Source organism: Phytophthora parasitica (genome assembly GCF_000247585.1).
Source record: "Phytophthora parasitica INRA-310 unplaced genomic scaffold supercont2.19, whole genome shotgun sequence".
Classification (NCBI taxonomy): domain Eukaryota; phylum Oomycota; class Peronosporomycetes; order Peronosporales; family Peronosporaceae; genus Phytophthora; species Phytophthora nicotianae.
Window position 1 is genome coordinate 539410 of NW_008649005.1, and position 15888 is coordinate 555297.

A 15888-nucleotide genomic window follows, 5' to 3' on the forward strand; every position below is an offset into this window, starting at 1 on the left:
CCTGCCAATAACCACGGCCCATTGAGTCCTTCCACTGTACCTGCTCGCGTATATTTCCTCACGTAATCATGTGTTGCATACAGCTCACTACGCTCTTGTAGGATACATGCTATTGTCTGTCACGCGAGGTGATACGGATCTGTCGGGAAACACGTGGATTGTACCTGTAATCACCGATTATGAATGCTAGATTGTGGGCTTTCGGAAGACCAATTAGGCCCTTCACCACTACTCAACCAGATAAGCTAGAGTCGTCCACTGGGGCATTTCAAACGCACAGCATACTTATGTAGTGAAAAGGCAAGTTGTCTTCAAATGAAATGCGTACTAGAAAAGCTATACAGTTATGTATTGGACCAACATCAGCAGTGTTGGTATAATGCTTCTACTGGTTGTCCATAGAGATTCTTAGTATAATACACATAGTGCACCGAGCTTGTCAGGATCATTACGGTGATCTGCTGCAATAGCACGTTTGATGCATCGTTCGATCGAGGATAGTACAAACATCACGCAACTCTTGATGATCGGAGCTCTTGCGCTGCTCGTCGAGTCTGCGATAAACTTTTTATCTGTACCTTAACGAGCTGCTGCCCGACATTCCGACCAGTGGCTCTCTCACAACTCAACCTGCCGTCAACACCGTGGCACTCTTCCAACGAACAATCCACGGAGTCGTGGTTTTCTTCACGCTTGCAATTCTCTTCATTTTACCTGCGCGGTCGCAAACCACCACGTTGGCGAACTCACGTCCTGTGCTCTTGTTGATGGGGGCTCACACACAGAGCAGGGCACTTACCCGAACGTGGACGGCTGGGTATCCCGACTCCAAGCTCGATACCCGAACTCGGGTGATATGATCATCGGTGGCTCCCAGGCTACAACTCGAAATGGTTTCTCAAATACGTGATGCCATAGCTCGAAAACGAAATCGCCACTGGTGCATACACTACTCCATCATTGATCACGGTTTGGCTTGGTACCAATGATGCGGCGCTGGTGAATGGTAGCAGCTCGGAGATGCACGTTCCGATCGAAGAGTACAAGGACAACTTGAGCCAGATTGTCCGTGGATTCCAGAACGCTGCTCCTGATGCTGAAATCTTGCTTATCAGTCCAGCTCATATCGGTGAAGATGCCAGAGTCAAGGCAGCTGCCGAGCGTACCGACGCTAAGCGAGGAATGGTGGATCGTCCGAATGCCGCTACTGGAGACTACGCTCGTGCTTGTGTGGAGGTCGCCAATGAACTGAATGTGTCAGTGCTGGACTTGTATGAGCATTTCAATGCCATGCCAGTAGAAACGCAAACGACAATGCTGTCAGATGGTATTACTTTACCGTGGAGGGCAATGAAACAATCGACTCACAATTCCAAAGCTAGATCACCTCCGATTTCCCCGCTTTGACTAGCTTACTAGCCAATTGGCAGTTCCCAAACGCGAGTAAGTACGTGGTCGAAGACCCATGGACTGCGGGCATTGAATCTGCGAGCAAAATCTAAGCTAACCTGCTTAATAAAACTCCACGGCAAGGTAGTTAAGTCATCAACCCGTAGACACTTCTGATAGGGAAAAATGAAAATTAAATAATTCTCGGATTAACGAAGACGGTGGCAAGACAGTGGGTACACAAGGCTCACCGTGGAGCTACAAGAGCAGATATCGTTGCGCACGACTGATAGCTGGGGCAGTTTTTAGTTGAACATAATAATAATGGCGACAGTGTCCCCGACCTGGCAAATATGTACAAAAATCAAGCAATACAAAAATTTGCAAGAGCAATTGACTTAACCGACTCCAAAAAATACTGTCAGCTCGACGAGGTGTGGGAGTATCATTTAAATTGGAGTAGCATTAACCGAGAGAACACGCAACCAAGTTACGCTGTTGGTTGGACAGCGTAACTTGGTTGCGTGTATCTTCTGTGGTCGAACGAACAGATACGACTTATGATAGTGGAGTTGCTTGAGGAGAACGATCATGCGTGAAGTCAAGTGATATGCAAAGAAGTTTTCGTCGTTCAATTTTGTCCACCAATAAATTACTGACTGCACTTTGGTAGCAAGATGCAATTTAGGCTTTGTTTGATTTCATCATGAGCTACCGAGCCTGATTTTTCATGTCGCGTTTTTCCGGTTATATTTATGAAAAAACTTTGATCAAAGAAAATTTCCGATTGGTGGTTGCTTTGCATCGATCAAGCAAAAAGGTATGCAAGGCTAACGTATAAAAGGTATGATGGATTTCAGAATTTAAGTCAAGCCGAATTCCTGTATTGCTGAGGCCCGGGGGAAACTGTCAAAAACTACGAGTATGAGTTCAAGGACTGGCTTTGAAGAGGCATTCAGCTCGAAACTTTGCTGTTCAAATCTGACGTCGGAACATTGATTTTAACTCGATTTTACAGATTCCAGAGCCTGGAACTCCGACGTCTGACGTTGCAAAGAAAAATATTTGACCCCGAGCAAGGCTGGAGGTGCTATTCAAGACTCCGGCGATAAGCAGACCATGCGGACTGTCAACAGAAAGAGTAGTAAGGAGCTACTCGCGACAAAGAGATGACTCCAGAGCATCTTCGGTTCTGGGATGGCGCGACGGTAGATTCCAATTTAAGTTAAGCTTGTAGAAGGAGCCGTCAGCCTTTCGTTTAAAGTTTCGTGCGTGCTTTTTGCGCTTGTTAAATGGAGGCATCTTGCAAAAACGAAAGTGCTGCGAGATGAAAGAAGTCCTGATGCATATATAGGATTGTAGGGGATAAACCAATGTTCTGCTGTCAAAGGGAGGCGATGTGGCCTCACCGAGCTCCGCAAATACACGTAGCGATTCATCGATTACGGACGTCGACGTGGCAATTCCGCGACTCACAGAGCGCATTGTACTACAATCTGAAGAATATCTCAAGTTGGACCTCAAAGTGCCAACATTTCAGTTGTGCACTTGCAATAGAATGTTTCGGTACACTGCCAGCACGCATGCGTCCTTCTAACTGCTACTGTTTTTATTTAGTGCGAACTTAGAATATTCGTACTGTCCACATTATGAATTAAATTGATAATTTAGAATAATCAGTACACTACTACAGTACTGGATTATGGAAATTCCTCAACGATAATATCTGGACGCTCGTACATCGAAGTTGATATTTGCACTTTCCTCTTTTTTTTTTAAAATAGACATTACATTTTGTATGTGTTGGGTGTTTAAAAAAGTAATAAAAAAAACTTCACCAAATACCCAGATGCCATGCTGCGCCTGTTGTCTCCCCCGCGCCGCCCTTGCGGGCTTCGAATGGATCTATTATGCATCCGCGTCGTAGCCTATGACGAGTTTGTGCGATACGAAGAGCAATTAAGACTAGACGACCGGCCCTTACACCCTATCCCCGTGTTATTGGGACCAAACGAGACCATGGTCGAATACGAGCGAGATTTTGAGCTCTGGCTTGCGATCCGCAACGTATCCTTAGAATCTCTCCAGGGCCACCCCGGGGTCGAACGACTCTTTCGATTAGACCATTCAAATAGCAGGTATATGGAGCTTCGTCGTCAGTATTGTGGGACAAAAACGCAACCGGTTTCTTATGAAGAGCGAGGACCGCCTGACAAATGGAGGCACAACGAGGAAATAATTCCCTTAAATTACTGTCAAGAACGACAATTTCGAACACGAAGCGAGTTGCTTGACTGGCGTTTGGTCTCTCCGGAGGCCTTTTTAAGGGCGATGGAAGACTTTGGACCGAATGGACGAATGTACCGTGGGGAAAAGTTGAGGCCGATCGCAGTTGTATTGAGGCCGGGCGAGACTTCTAGTGGCTACGAGTTGAACTTTCAACGCTGGCTGTCGAAGAAGAACTTAACCCTGGAAATGTTGCATGACGACCCCGAGGAGGAGCGACGATTACGACAGTGCTTTGCCTACATTAGAGCTTACGAGTTGATGGACAGGAAATGCGCCATGCAGCGCTTAAAGAACCAGAATGCCAGGAAAGAGCTGTCAATGGATCGATATTCTAAACGCCCACGACTTGAGTTTGATGATGTCAACACGATGGACACCTCGGTATTTGATCAAAGTGTTCCCGTTGACAACGGAATGAATAGCTTGAGTAAAGCTGAAGACGATGCATATAGTTGTGCATCGTCAACTACGATTTCAGAGCCACTATACTCTCCAACTGATTTCGAAGCTGAACGCTCTGGTGTCCGAGACAATATGGTTAAGAATGAAGCTCATGTAATTTCTCCAGGTGCAGGCAATTGTGTGGTCACTGCAACTAGCGAGGATGGTGTTGTGAAACCAGCGAATGCAGATATTTATGCAGCTGCATCTAAAACTTTATTGAAAGCGAAGCAAGTTGAAGCTGACTCAGTTGAACACGAGCTGATTAAGGACTATCTTCGTGTGAGTCGACAAGCTTTTCGCGGCGAAGCAGCAGCTAACAATTCCTTTAGCCGAACCAAGACTGAGCTTTTGATTCACGTGGATAGTGCAACGGAGAATTCAATGCATACTGGTGCTGTACGTAATGAACTCGTCGGAAAGAAACATCGTCAAAACGCTGCTTTGGCTTCTCTAATAGCGCACGAATGGAGAGATAAACAAGAAAATTTGCAGCGTGGTATACAATCACTGGTTGGTGATTCAGAGGAATTATCTCATGACGAGGTGGTGGCAGTGTATGATAAGCTTCAGCAGAACCATGATGAGATTCTGCCTTTACGAATCAAGCTGAACAACCGACTGAGTTGGTTGAAGGCGACAGACACGGACAGAGATGCACAATTCCAAGAGCTAAGAGAGATATCCAGAGCTCTTGATGGCAAGTTAGCGCAGAGATCAATGCTGCGCGAACGAGGGCGGCTACTGTGCTTGGATCTGTTACGGTCAAATGAAGAGAATCAGATGCAAGCGATGAGTTGGTTGAAGAAGGGGAGCGCATCAAATAGTTGAACGAGCCCAAGACCATTCTCCGCAGATTTGTGACACCAGAATTACCGAATGGCATACAGAAGAAATGCTGCGATCACTCCATGCGTTTGCACTAGGACTTGGAACTTGTCCACTTCATATCGCTGTACTGTGCACTTTCATCTTTTAGTTTCAAATTTTATTTTATCCTCAATGGTGAGGGTGATGAAGGCAGATCGTTATTGTGCAGTCAGATATTCCTACTCCCCGCCTGCTGTTGCAGAAGTACAGCGGACAATGCAGACTGGTCTCTGGCGCCACAGAACCAGATACCTAATACAACAAAGCTGCTTACACCGCGACTAATTTACGAATTTCACGCAGGGTCATAGAGGACAAACCTGGTGGCATGCACGTTATCCAACCAAATGGCGACGTTACCAACTTCCAACACCAAGTGAAACTAGCTCAGCAAGAGTCATTCTGCCTTTACCAAGCAAAAAAAAACAACGGCATTCACCTAGAATACCATCGGATTCTGCTAAATTCACTCCGTAATTTTCCAGGCAAGCCTCGCCAAGCTAAACAAACCTACCCTGTACTCGGCCCAAGATTCTCAACCTACAAGTCTCAATGTCATCGTACGTGAAGCGCTACTGTTCTGTTGACCATGATAGTCGTCCTGGTCACTTTTGGCTCGGCGCACCTCGAGCGAACCGAGGGGATGGCTGAGCCGCAAATATAAGCTCGATTGCCCAATGCAGATGGGACGGCTGCTGTGATACGCTCCCTGAGAGATGGCGGCACAAGTAACGTCGACAATGAATTCGTGTGCAAGGAAGAAAGAGGATATTTGAGCAACCTAATCAGCACGGTCGCGATAAAGTTGGGCCTAAAAGCCGCCTTGAGGCTCAACTCGACGCCACACTACGTACTCGCTGATGTAGTGAAGCATGGCAATCCGTTAACCGAGCGGAACTGTTCCTTTTGGCTGAAGTACGTGTTTAATTACTGAAAGAAGATGGGCGATATGTGGGCCGACGACGCGTATGTTGTCAGAACCTTGTCCGGCCTTCTTCCAGCTGACAAGTTGTCGGCGCTTTTCACATCAATGGGAAAGAACTCTCAACTAAAACGTTTCCGGGAAAAATGGCAGTGGATACTCGTTAATTTTTTTTTTCTACGGTCCCATTAGACAATCTATTTTGTGCTGATCAGTTTTGGATCGGAACTTGCCTTGCTTAACAAGACTTTAAAGTAGAAAAGTCATGCTCCGATCGAAAGCTGATCATAAAATACAATAGTCATAATTTCTTACATCATTTTCTAAGAAAAAAAAATGCAAAATTGTGAGTTATTTTGAGAAACATTGTCGTCTGAATCGTTTCGTTTACTTGGTGACATACGCTGACCGATTGCAACAATGCGCTTCACGTCAACGTCATACCGTCGGAAGCCTCGTATTTGCCCTGGAATCATACAGCAAAGGATGCGAGGTCTATGCGGACAAAGTAAAGATACAACGGCAGTCTTCCGGGTGCGACGCCAGCCGACAACAGTAGAGATTTTTGGTGCGCTGTACCATTGGATCACCTGCATCAGCATCATCTTCCTCGTTCTCGCTCAGCTCTTAGGTGCCGTGCGAAATACAACCACAACTACTCAGCGTATCTTTTACGGCCGTGATCCGAGTCGTGGGCCTTATGAAATCGTAGGGACGAGTGATACCCCGTATACCGATCGAGTGGTTGCTTGCGTACGTTATGGTAGAAAATACGAGCCAAGACTTGTGAGTTCATTGCTGGCGTCCGAAGGAACCGAAGCCATCTTGGAGGATTCGACTGGAAAAGCTCGTCATGGATATCGATTGGTAAAGCGAAGAGCTGATAAAGCCTCGGATTCGCTAGATTCGTCAGTATATTCGTCGTACGAGGATATTTGCAGCTTGATCTCTGCGACGCTCGACTCCATCCTGGGTGCGTGTGCGTTGTTGGGCTACTCTAATCTTACGACAGACGCACTTCGAGTTGTTGACGGGGTTGACAGCAAGCGTTTATTCAGAATCCCATACTCGCTACCAGTGCTCATCATGCCTTTCTGGGATAACACTGAGCAAGCTCGTCACACTGTACCAACATGGCATGGTGAATCGTGCATGTTTCGGCTTGAAGACGCTTATTCTGGAAGCGCGAATGGTGGGAGTAATGCAACCAAAGCTAGTCTACGTGCGGTAAATCGGACTGTACGATTTCAGCGTACTGAGGAATGGTTAAAGCAGCCTGGTGGAGTCTGGAAGAATGGATGGTATGAAGACTTGGAAGGGGGACGCTGGTTTGCTGACTTGACGAGCTCCAACCCCGGGCCTCCTTATTATATGGCGTACCGAATGTTCGATACAATGTCTGGGCTCGAGGTGGATTGCTCCAATCAACAAGACTGTCTAGCAGAACCAAAAGTCAATCGATGGGGAACAAAATTTACCACTTACGAGTATCCTCACAATCTGAACTCTATTGCTATTCAAGACGGATTGTCCTATGGCCTCTACCTCTATGAAACAACTCAAGCAGATGTGGTTCGTATTATTTACGATTGGGAAACGCTAGTGTCGAATTTGTCCGTCATTCTCGTGCTGATCCGATGGATATTGTCACTAATAGCACTGCACAATGGCACAGTACGAGGTAAGATCCCATGCTATGGCGGTGGTCTCGGATGTGTCTCAAGCTACAGAATATTCGATGTTCTACTATTCTCGATGCTTCCTCAGCTTAAGATGACATTAACCGCGTTTTGGACGGTAGGCTGTCGTTTTGAAGGCCAACAGGCTGGACTTTCCGAGGCCTGGTTTACCATCTATCCATCGATTGCGCAGCTAATGTTGATGTATTATAGCCTACTCAATGTACTGGCCAAGATCACTCGACGCCGCATGACTGATACACTTTTCATGCCCTCTGTGGCATTCCTTTGTCTGATACATTATTTTCGAAGCGAACTGGCAGCCTCTCCTGTATGGAATGATATTGACGGCCGAGTATTGACACTGGTGTTCTCGGATGAAGTGAAGAAAATGACGCTCTTGGACTATTTCGTGAGTGATCTAGCATGGAGGATGAATGGCCGCGTCGTAGGAATTTTCTGGACCAAGTTGGCTGTACTTGGTATCAATCTCTTGCCTTTACTTATGGCACGTCCATTGCCTATTCCAAAACAAGGAAAACAACAAGTTCTGTCTGGAGTTGAAAAAGCATTTGCCTTAAGAGCAAAACACGTTGGTGGTCTGGGGCTCTCCCCAGTCTACCTGACTGCACTTGATAGTGCAACGTCAAGATCTTCCTCCGAGAATAAAATGAGCGTCACTCCTTCAAATTCGCAGACAGAACTCAAGAAACAGCAATATAATGTCGTTCAATCAGCCGTATATTTGAACAGCTACGAGCTGCTTCGGCTCGGGTATGTTGTTTTTGGGGACCGCTATATCATCTCTTTCGACGACTGGGATTTTTTGACAGCTATGGCCCCGCTGCGGTCGTTTTATCATTTGTGGAACCAACGCGTTTGTGTTTGGTCTTTAGAAGATCTCGAGAAAAATACCGAGTGCTATGGATTGCGCTCTCTCCAGGCTTTAGAACCGGAGATGTGGCGGTTGGATGACATGCGACTGCAGAGCATTCACTTCTGGCAAATATCGTCCTGTGGTATCCAATGCTGATCAACATGAACTTAGTGCTCGCATGGTAAATATACCCAATACACTTCACCTGACAATGGAATGAATGATCGACGAGTATGGAACGCTGTATGTATTATATGAGTCACAGCGACAGCGGTAAAATTTGTATGGTGAATCAGGTCATGGAAACTAACAGCAAGTAATGCCGGGACCGTGAGTACAGCGTGAACTTCGAGTCAGAGCATTGAATCCCGCAGTTGTCGTCGTGTGCAACGGCACTGGCCTGGTGCATTTTGGTATAATTATCAGTGATATACAGAGCGATGACATGTCATGTACTGCCAGCTGATAGTTCCGCGCGTTCCGAGAGTCCAGGTTTTTGCTGTTTGTTGCGACGCATCGACCACCAAAGGTGCATTTTGTGCCGATTCCCTTTGAACTACCTTACCAAACAAGCACCAGTAGCAGGCAATTACGCTCACCCGTAATTTGACAGAGTACACGTATTACTACCAGTATTCGATAGAGGTACGGTGAAATTATCGCTAACCGGAAAAATATGTGTCCATGAGACCTACCGAAACAGGATGCACTTGTCAGATTTGGATTCTTGAAAAATGGGAATCTTTCCAGACGTAGAAGCTCTACTAGAACATGCTCTTCGAATACACTTGTCAGATTTGGATCCTTGCAAAGTGGCAATTTCTCCAAACGTAGAGCATGCTCGTTGAAAAGCGTGATCGGCATCCTGTGCACACCATTCGATCATGGTCAACGTACACAGCTGTGCTTCGCGATTCACACTGCTGGCACGTGAGTCAGGCCCAGTGAGGATCCTTCACTGCAATGTACCAATCATGTATACTTTGTATTACGGTTCGTGTACTGCTATCCATGGATACTGTACCTTATTAGTACAGTGTAAGGTTCGGCACTCTGTGCACTCATGATCTGCAGCTGTACGAACACACGAATGGGCAATGTGACATTGCCAATGTCCATTGGACATGGCTCTACCATAGAGCCATAGAGTCTATGACGCTGAGCCAGTCCGCAGAGGATTTCAATGCCGGATAGGTGGGTAATTCACTTCCTGTTTCCCCCTTCACCACTCAAGTCTCAACGAACAATGCAGATCTTTGCCCCTCTCGTCGCACTTGCTGGTCTCGTCGCAGCTGCGGAGGGTGCTTGCACCGGACCCAATGCGCGCACAACGCCCCCACCCGGTGCCGTCGTCGTTGACGCCACCGGGGCCTATAACGGCAGCTTCAAGACTGTCTCTGAAGGAGTGGCCAAGCTTTCCAATACGACGGCCCCGCACATTCTCTTTTTGATGCCTGGCACCTACGAGGAGCAGGTAACGATCCCGAAAATCAAGGGTAACCTTGTTGTGCAGGGCTACACTTGTGATACGACGTCGTACGCTGCAAATGAGGTCACTATCACGCACGCCATGGCGCAAAAGGATGTTCCTGCCAACATCACCAAGAGCCGAAACGACTACACCGCCACGCTGCTGCTTAAGGCTAGTAACGTGAAAATGTACAACCTCAACGTTGCCAACACGGCCGGTAACATTGGTCAAGCTATTGCTATGAAGGTCGACGGTGCAAATTACGGAATCTACGCCTGTAATCTGACGGGCTACCAAGACACTCTGTACGCGAATAAGGGTCCGGAACTCTTCGCCAAGTCGTACATTAATGGTGCTGTGGATTTCGTCTTTGGTCTGTACGCGAAGGCCTGGTTCGAGTCCTGCGACATCGAGTCTGTGGGCAAAGGCTGCATCACTGCTAACGGCCGCACTAACGACTCGAATCCGTCCGAGTACGTCTTCAACAACGCTCGTGTCTTTGGATCCAATCCGGGACAAGCCTTCCTGGGACGCCCGTGGCGCCCGTATGCTCGTGTCGTTTTCCAGAACAGTAATCTCAGCGATGTTATCAACCCAGCAGGCTGGCAGCAGTGGAACGGAGACAACAACACGGCTAACCTCTACTTCAAGGAGTTCAACAACATTGGAGCTGGGGCAGCGACCGACCAGCGTGTTGGCTTCAGTGGAACACTGGAGAAACCTGTGGCCATCACGGAAATCCTTGGCGAGAGCTACGAGTCTGCGTGGTGGGTGGACAAGTCATTTATGTAAGCAATTTGACATGTGAAGCATTTGATAATAATTGATGTAATTCAAAACTCTCTTTTAAAATTCTAAGTCGGTACGCATGCTGATTGGCCGGGATGCCATTCAGTAAAAATCTTTTCCCATCGGCCAATCAGATCAGTTTTCAGTTTAAGTTTAAGGTCACAACCTGTGACATTGTAGATAGACTGCCACATGGCTAATTTCAACGTTACGTTAAGTAAGCGTAAACAGCGCAATGAACCTGTACCTAACGTTATGTACAGTTCTCCCAGGAACGTCAGCTTCTAGCAGTCAAACAATGTGCCGTTCGGGTGACATGCGACGCAGTTAAAACGAGGTGCGGACTGCAGGCGCACTAGCAGATAGTTGCTGGCGTTATCGAACAGAATACTTTAAACTATAGAATACGTTAATAAACATTGTCAGATTCAAAATGGCAAAATATAAGTTCAAAGTCACGCTGAGACCTATCCAAAACAGGATGCATTTGTCCGATTTGGACTCCCTATTTTTCGTTACGGGACCTTACACTGTACTTCCTCGAGGAAGTATGTTAATATTGGCGTAACGAGAAGGAACTACCGGGTTATTAAAGCTTTGCCCTGATTTCTCCATCGGCAAGCGATTGTTTCGCATACCACACCGTTCGTTTTCCGTTTTGTTTCTAGTACATGTACTTGCAGCATGATTACATGCATCACACTGATATTCATACCGGTACATGCCGTCCCATGCTGTACAGTACGCGACAAAGGGCAGCATTAGCTCACACACGCACCGAGCTCGGTTTGTCACGCTGTGCACTGTGATCCGTTGTTGTAGGTACAGTATCGTGATACAGATCATGAAGGTGGAAGTAATCCTTGGTGCTACACTAGGATTTCTTGGACAGGCAGACCATATTCCAATTTCTCTTCCAAGCCACTCAAGCCTCAACAGTTAATGCAGACTCTTGCTCTTCTCTTTGCCCTTGCCGGCGTGATTGCCACTGCGGAAGGTGCTTGCACCGGGCCGAACACGCGCACTATGCCCCCTCCCGGTGCCATCGTCGTTGATGCCACGGGTGTCTACAATGGCAGTTTCAAAACCGTGTCAGAAGGGGTGACCAAGCTGTCCACCTCGACGGGAGACCACACGCTCTTCTTGATGCCAGGCACATATAAGGAGAAGGTCATTATCCCGCAGCTCAAGGGCAAACTAATTGTACAGGGTTATACGTGTGATACGACTTCGTACGCGTCGAACCAGGTCACTATCACCCACGCCATGGCGCAAAGGGATGTCCCTGCTAGCATCACCAAAAACCGCAACGATTACACCACCACGCTGCTGCTCAAGTCAAGCAATGTGAAAGTGTACAACCTCAACGTTGCCAATACGGCTGGAAACGTTGGTCAGGCTATTGCGATGAAGGTCGATGGTGCTAACTACGGAATTTACGCTTGCAAGATCACGGGCTACCAAGACACTCTGTACGCGAACAATGGTCCTGCGCTCTTCGCCAAGTCGTACATCAGCGGAGCCATCGACTTCGTTTTTGGTCTGTACGCGAAAGCCTGGTTCGAGTCCTGCGATATTGAGTCCGTGGGGTACGGATGTGTCACTGCTAACGGCCGCACCGATAACTCGAACCCGTCCGAGTACGTGTTCAACAACGTCCGTGTGTTCGGTTCGAAACCTGAACAAGCCTTCCTAGGCCGTCCGTGGCGCCCGTATGCTCGTGTCGTTTTCCAGAACAGTGATCTCAGCGATGTTATTAACCCAGAAGGGTGGCAGAAATGGAATGGTGACAACAATACAGCCAACGTCTACTTCAAGGAGTACAAGAACAGAGGAGCCGGAGCGGCGACCAACAAGCGTGTAGCTTTCAGCGGAACGCTGCAGAACCCTGTGACCATAACGGAAATCCTTGGTAGTGACTTCAACTCCGCCTGGTGGGTCGACAAGTCGTTCATGTAAGCTGGTAAGCTTACAAGTAACCACGAACAGGGCCATATGTTTCAGTACATTACAGTCAGGGTACATTTATTTTTTTGCAAAGTCTCTTTTAAAGTCTCGAAATGAAGAGAAGCTATATATTTACATTTTGCAGCAAATTTTGCGTTTTATAGGCGCCGTGGGGACGCAAATCTTACTTTTTTTTTGTTGGCTCCCTTTTTGAACACGCACCACCAGTAAAGTGAAATCATAGGACTTACAGACGATCCCTTTGGTAGTTATTGCGTTGAGCCTCCAATTTATTCCTGTCTAAGGGTATTCCTATCCACGAATGTACCATAAAAATGGTTCCGAGTACCTTCAGTGGAACAATTCACAAAATATACTAATGGAGACGACTGATGTAGCTCGTTACTGGCGATTCACCCTGTTTTGCTCTCCTATTGCCAGTTTTGCCTCACCACACAAAGATACCCTCCTCTCTAGTCCAACCAGTCTACCTCACTCTCACCAATACTCAACGACTGCTGTACAAATATGTTACCACCATGCTCACATACCTAGTTTGTCCCAGAGCTAAATTCATGGGGTCACAGAATCTACGGTCTTGAAAGCTATTGACTGGACTCACTTCCGGTCTCGCGGTTGGCCACCAAATCGCGGCACAAGGCGTGCGTCAGTCTGTATTTCATTTTACGGTTGAGGGGTGAGAGGGAATAATATCTTGGGGTTTGTAAGTGACTGGTCAACGGTAAACGCTAATGTATTGCTATTGAGGAGTATTCCATTCTAGGGATTATTACCGAGGGGATCGTCTGTATTTCGACATCGTGCGCGCATTCTTCGTTTGGTCACAATTCAAAAAAAAGGTCTTTTTATACATTTGTTTTAGCAGAATAAAAGGGCTTTTACTCTAGATCTCCTTATGGTCTTATTCCTACATTCTCTTATGCCGACATGCTCTTCAAAGCGAAAGCAAGTCAATTGTACGGACTGGTGCCAGCTCAACGTCCACGACAAAGTCCATGACCACGGACCATGGTGGTGGCGCAAGATCCTCAACCAATGAGCTTGGGAACATTTGTAGCGAATCTATTGCACAACGAAGGAGTCTTACTCTGCCACCAGGCCTGTCCTGTGTTCCTGCTACTGGAGTACCCGATAAAAACTTAACCTAGTATGATTAAAAATTCGAGCGGTGGCTCGGCAAGAAGAACCGCACACTCTCGTTCATTCGTCACTAACCAGTACCGCTTCACGTTTTCCCAAAACTTATCCGAAGTCATCTCTCTCGTCGCTAAAAGATCACTACGACTCCTAATCCTTTTCGCATTTTCTTTAATATCTTCACCGTCGCCTCGACATGATGATTTCGTGTGTGGTTCTGTGTTACAGTAATTAAAGCCAAAATTGTATTGACGTCGGATTTGTCTTCCTCTGTTCGCAATTCAACAAACTGTCTGCAATGCAATTGCGAAGCCTACGCAGCTGCGAAATCTACTCGGAATAGCCGTTCAACCTGCTACTAGTGCTCAGTCAACTGCTACACACTACACATAACCCAAATCAGAAGATTTACCTGGGCCAAGAAGATGATTGAGACCACGAAGCAGCGGGAAGCCGAAGTGGATCGCCGGTTTGAAGAGCTCAAGCGAAGAATCCACACGCTTCGTTTCGGCTACACCAGTACTGTGAATGGCAAGCCGCCGTCCTCTGAAATGTCCTACAAGTTAAAACAATTGACGTGTTCTGTGTCAGATAAAAAAAAAAAACTAAACACAGCCACTGAGTCTCAATTAATAGACAAGCCAGTGCTACAACGTGGATAATGAAAATAATGACTGGTGAACGATTACACTCTGTTGATAACCGAGATCGCGATGAACGAAACGACGATGCAAGACTCTCAATTATACGCGATGCAGATAATAAGCATTGAAAAAAGCGGAAGCGACGGAACACCTGAATCAAAGTAAGGAGTTGACGGTGCCAATTAGTAAAGAGAAGCAACGTCATGATGCTGCGTTCGTTTCTCTGGTTGTACACGAGTGGAGAGAAAAGAGATCGGAGCTGCAACGTACATCCACGCTACAATCCGATTCTGTTGCCTCGCACGAAAAGCTGTGTGCGACATACAAGTTGAAGGTTAAAGACGATAAGAAGGTAGATGTTCGGTTCAAACTACAGAATCGACTTGCTTGTATCAATGCACAGATCACAGATCAGGGTTGTCACTTTACAGAGATTCAGGAAATGTGTGTCGACTGGAGTTAGAATTGAAGGGGAGAGTTATCTTGAATAAAAGAACGCGAGAAGCTGGGCACAGCATTCGTGTTCGTCGACGAAGGAATTTGCAGTATGGTCGGCAATCTTTTAAAACAATCATGTACTACGTACACGAACTTGATTAAGCTGTTAACATAAAGTAAAATACCGAGCGTCACTGCTTGCAGCAATCATCTTGTTGCGTCTACATGCCCGAAGTTACCCAGTCAAGGAACATGTTGTTCTGTTGTCCTATTTGATCTAGGGTAAGCGATTGTGTCGCCTCAACAGTGATGGGTCGTGGGTTATCCACCGATTGCCTAGTTCGAACTTTGACGTTGGAGCGTGTCATGAGTGAAGACCGTATTGGCCGAGTTAGTGGTTCGATTCCTCGTCGAGGCCAGTTCCCAAGCTGTTCAGGCCACGAGTGGATGAAACGGTACGACAAACAATTTGATCGGTGGCTCTAAGACGAAAGTTGCCTTTCCAACCATTTTAAGAAGGCCCAGTACAGTAGAACGCCGTTTTCGCCGTGCTTGGAACTCGAACGAACAAAAGATAATACGTCGCATAGCGCTAGCGCACACAATCGTACAGGATCAGGCTCGTCGGTGTCAAAGCCATAAAAATTGTGGAGGTTGTAGTCGCAGGGAGCTTCTAACAAGTCTATCGCCCCCGCTGTTATTTACAATCAATAAAAAGCCGGGAAATTGGAACTGAACACGTGTCCTTGCGTACAGAACATGAGATTCCATTGAAAATGGAAGATGGAGATTTGATTGCCGAGTCCAAGACGTTATCCGACAAGTTGTCAGCTGCGTTGTCTGTGCGAGATGATTGCTAACGCCAGCTTGGACTGCCTTGCGTGCATGTGACGTTCGCTAATAGAGGGTTGCAAAATTTGATGACGCTGTAGCTCGAAGTGACGAAGCCTACTACTTAAATGCTCAAAGTTGGA

General features: G+C 46.8%; 6 protein-coding genes across 6 annotated transcripts; all 6 read left to right on the forward strand.

Annotated features, from left to right (window-relative positions):
- Positions 1-767: 767 nt before the first annotated feature.
- Positions 768-1407, forward strand: PPTG_10335 (hypothetical protein; the record flags this gene model as incomplete). The annotated part of the gene is made up of 2 exons (XM_008905009.1): positions 768-851; positions 919-1407. The coding sequence occupies 2 exons, from the start codon at positions 768-770 to the stop codon at positions 1405-1407; spliced, it is 573 nt and encodes a 190-aa protein (XP_008903257.1).
- A 1797-nt stretch (positions 1408-3204) lies between these two features.
- Positions 3205-6272, forward strand: PPTG_10336 (hypothetical protein). The gene has a single exon (XM_008905010.1). The coding sequence runs from the start codon at positions 3244-3246 to the stop codon at positions 4948-4950; it is 1707 nt and encodes a 568-aa protein (XP_008903258.1). The 5' UTR covers positions 3205-3243; the 3' UTR covers positions 4951-6272.
- A 59-nt stretch (positions 6273-6331) lies between these two features.
- On the forward strand, positions 6332-8961 carry PPTG_10337 (hypothetical protein; the record flags this gene model as incomplete). The annotated part of the gene is made up of 1 exon (XM_008905011.1): positions 6332-8961. One exon carries the CDS (start codon positions 6332-6334, stop codon positions 8621-8623), a length of 2292 nt encoding a protein of 763 aa, XP_008903259.1. The 3' UTR covers positions 8624-8961.
- A 564-nt stretch (positions 8962-9525) lies between these two features.
- Positions 9526-10783, forward strand: PPTG_10338 (hypothetical protein). The gene has a single exon (XM_008905012.1). It carries the CDS (start codon positions 9651-9653, stop codon positions 10728-10730), a length of 1080 nt encoding a protein of 359 aa, XP_008903260.1. The 5' UTR covers positions 9526-9650; the 3' UTR covers positions 10731-10783.
- A 665-nt stretch (positions 10784-11448) lies between these two features.
- Positions 11449-12747, forward strand: PPTG_10339 (hypothetical protein; the record flags this gene model as incomplete). The annotated part of the gene is made up of 2 exons (XM_008905013.1): positions 11449-11545; positions 11620-12747. The coding sequence occupies 2 exons, from the start codon at positions 11449-11451 to the stop codon at positions 12684-12686; spliced, it is 1164 nt and encodes a 387-aa protein (XP_008903261.1). The 3' UTR covers positions 12687-12747.
- Positions 12748-15280: 2533 nt separating this feature from the next.
- Positions 15281-15856, forward strand: PPTG_22585 (hypothetical protein; the record flags this gene model as incomplete). Its single annotated transcript, XM_008905186.1, has 2 exons — positions 15281-15369; positions 15847-15856. 2 exons carry the CDS (start codon positions 15281-15283, stop codon positions 15854-15856), a joined length of 99 nt encoding a protein of 32 aa, XP_008903434.1.
- Positions 15857-15888: the final 32 nt, after the last annotated feature.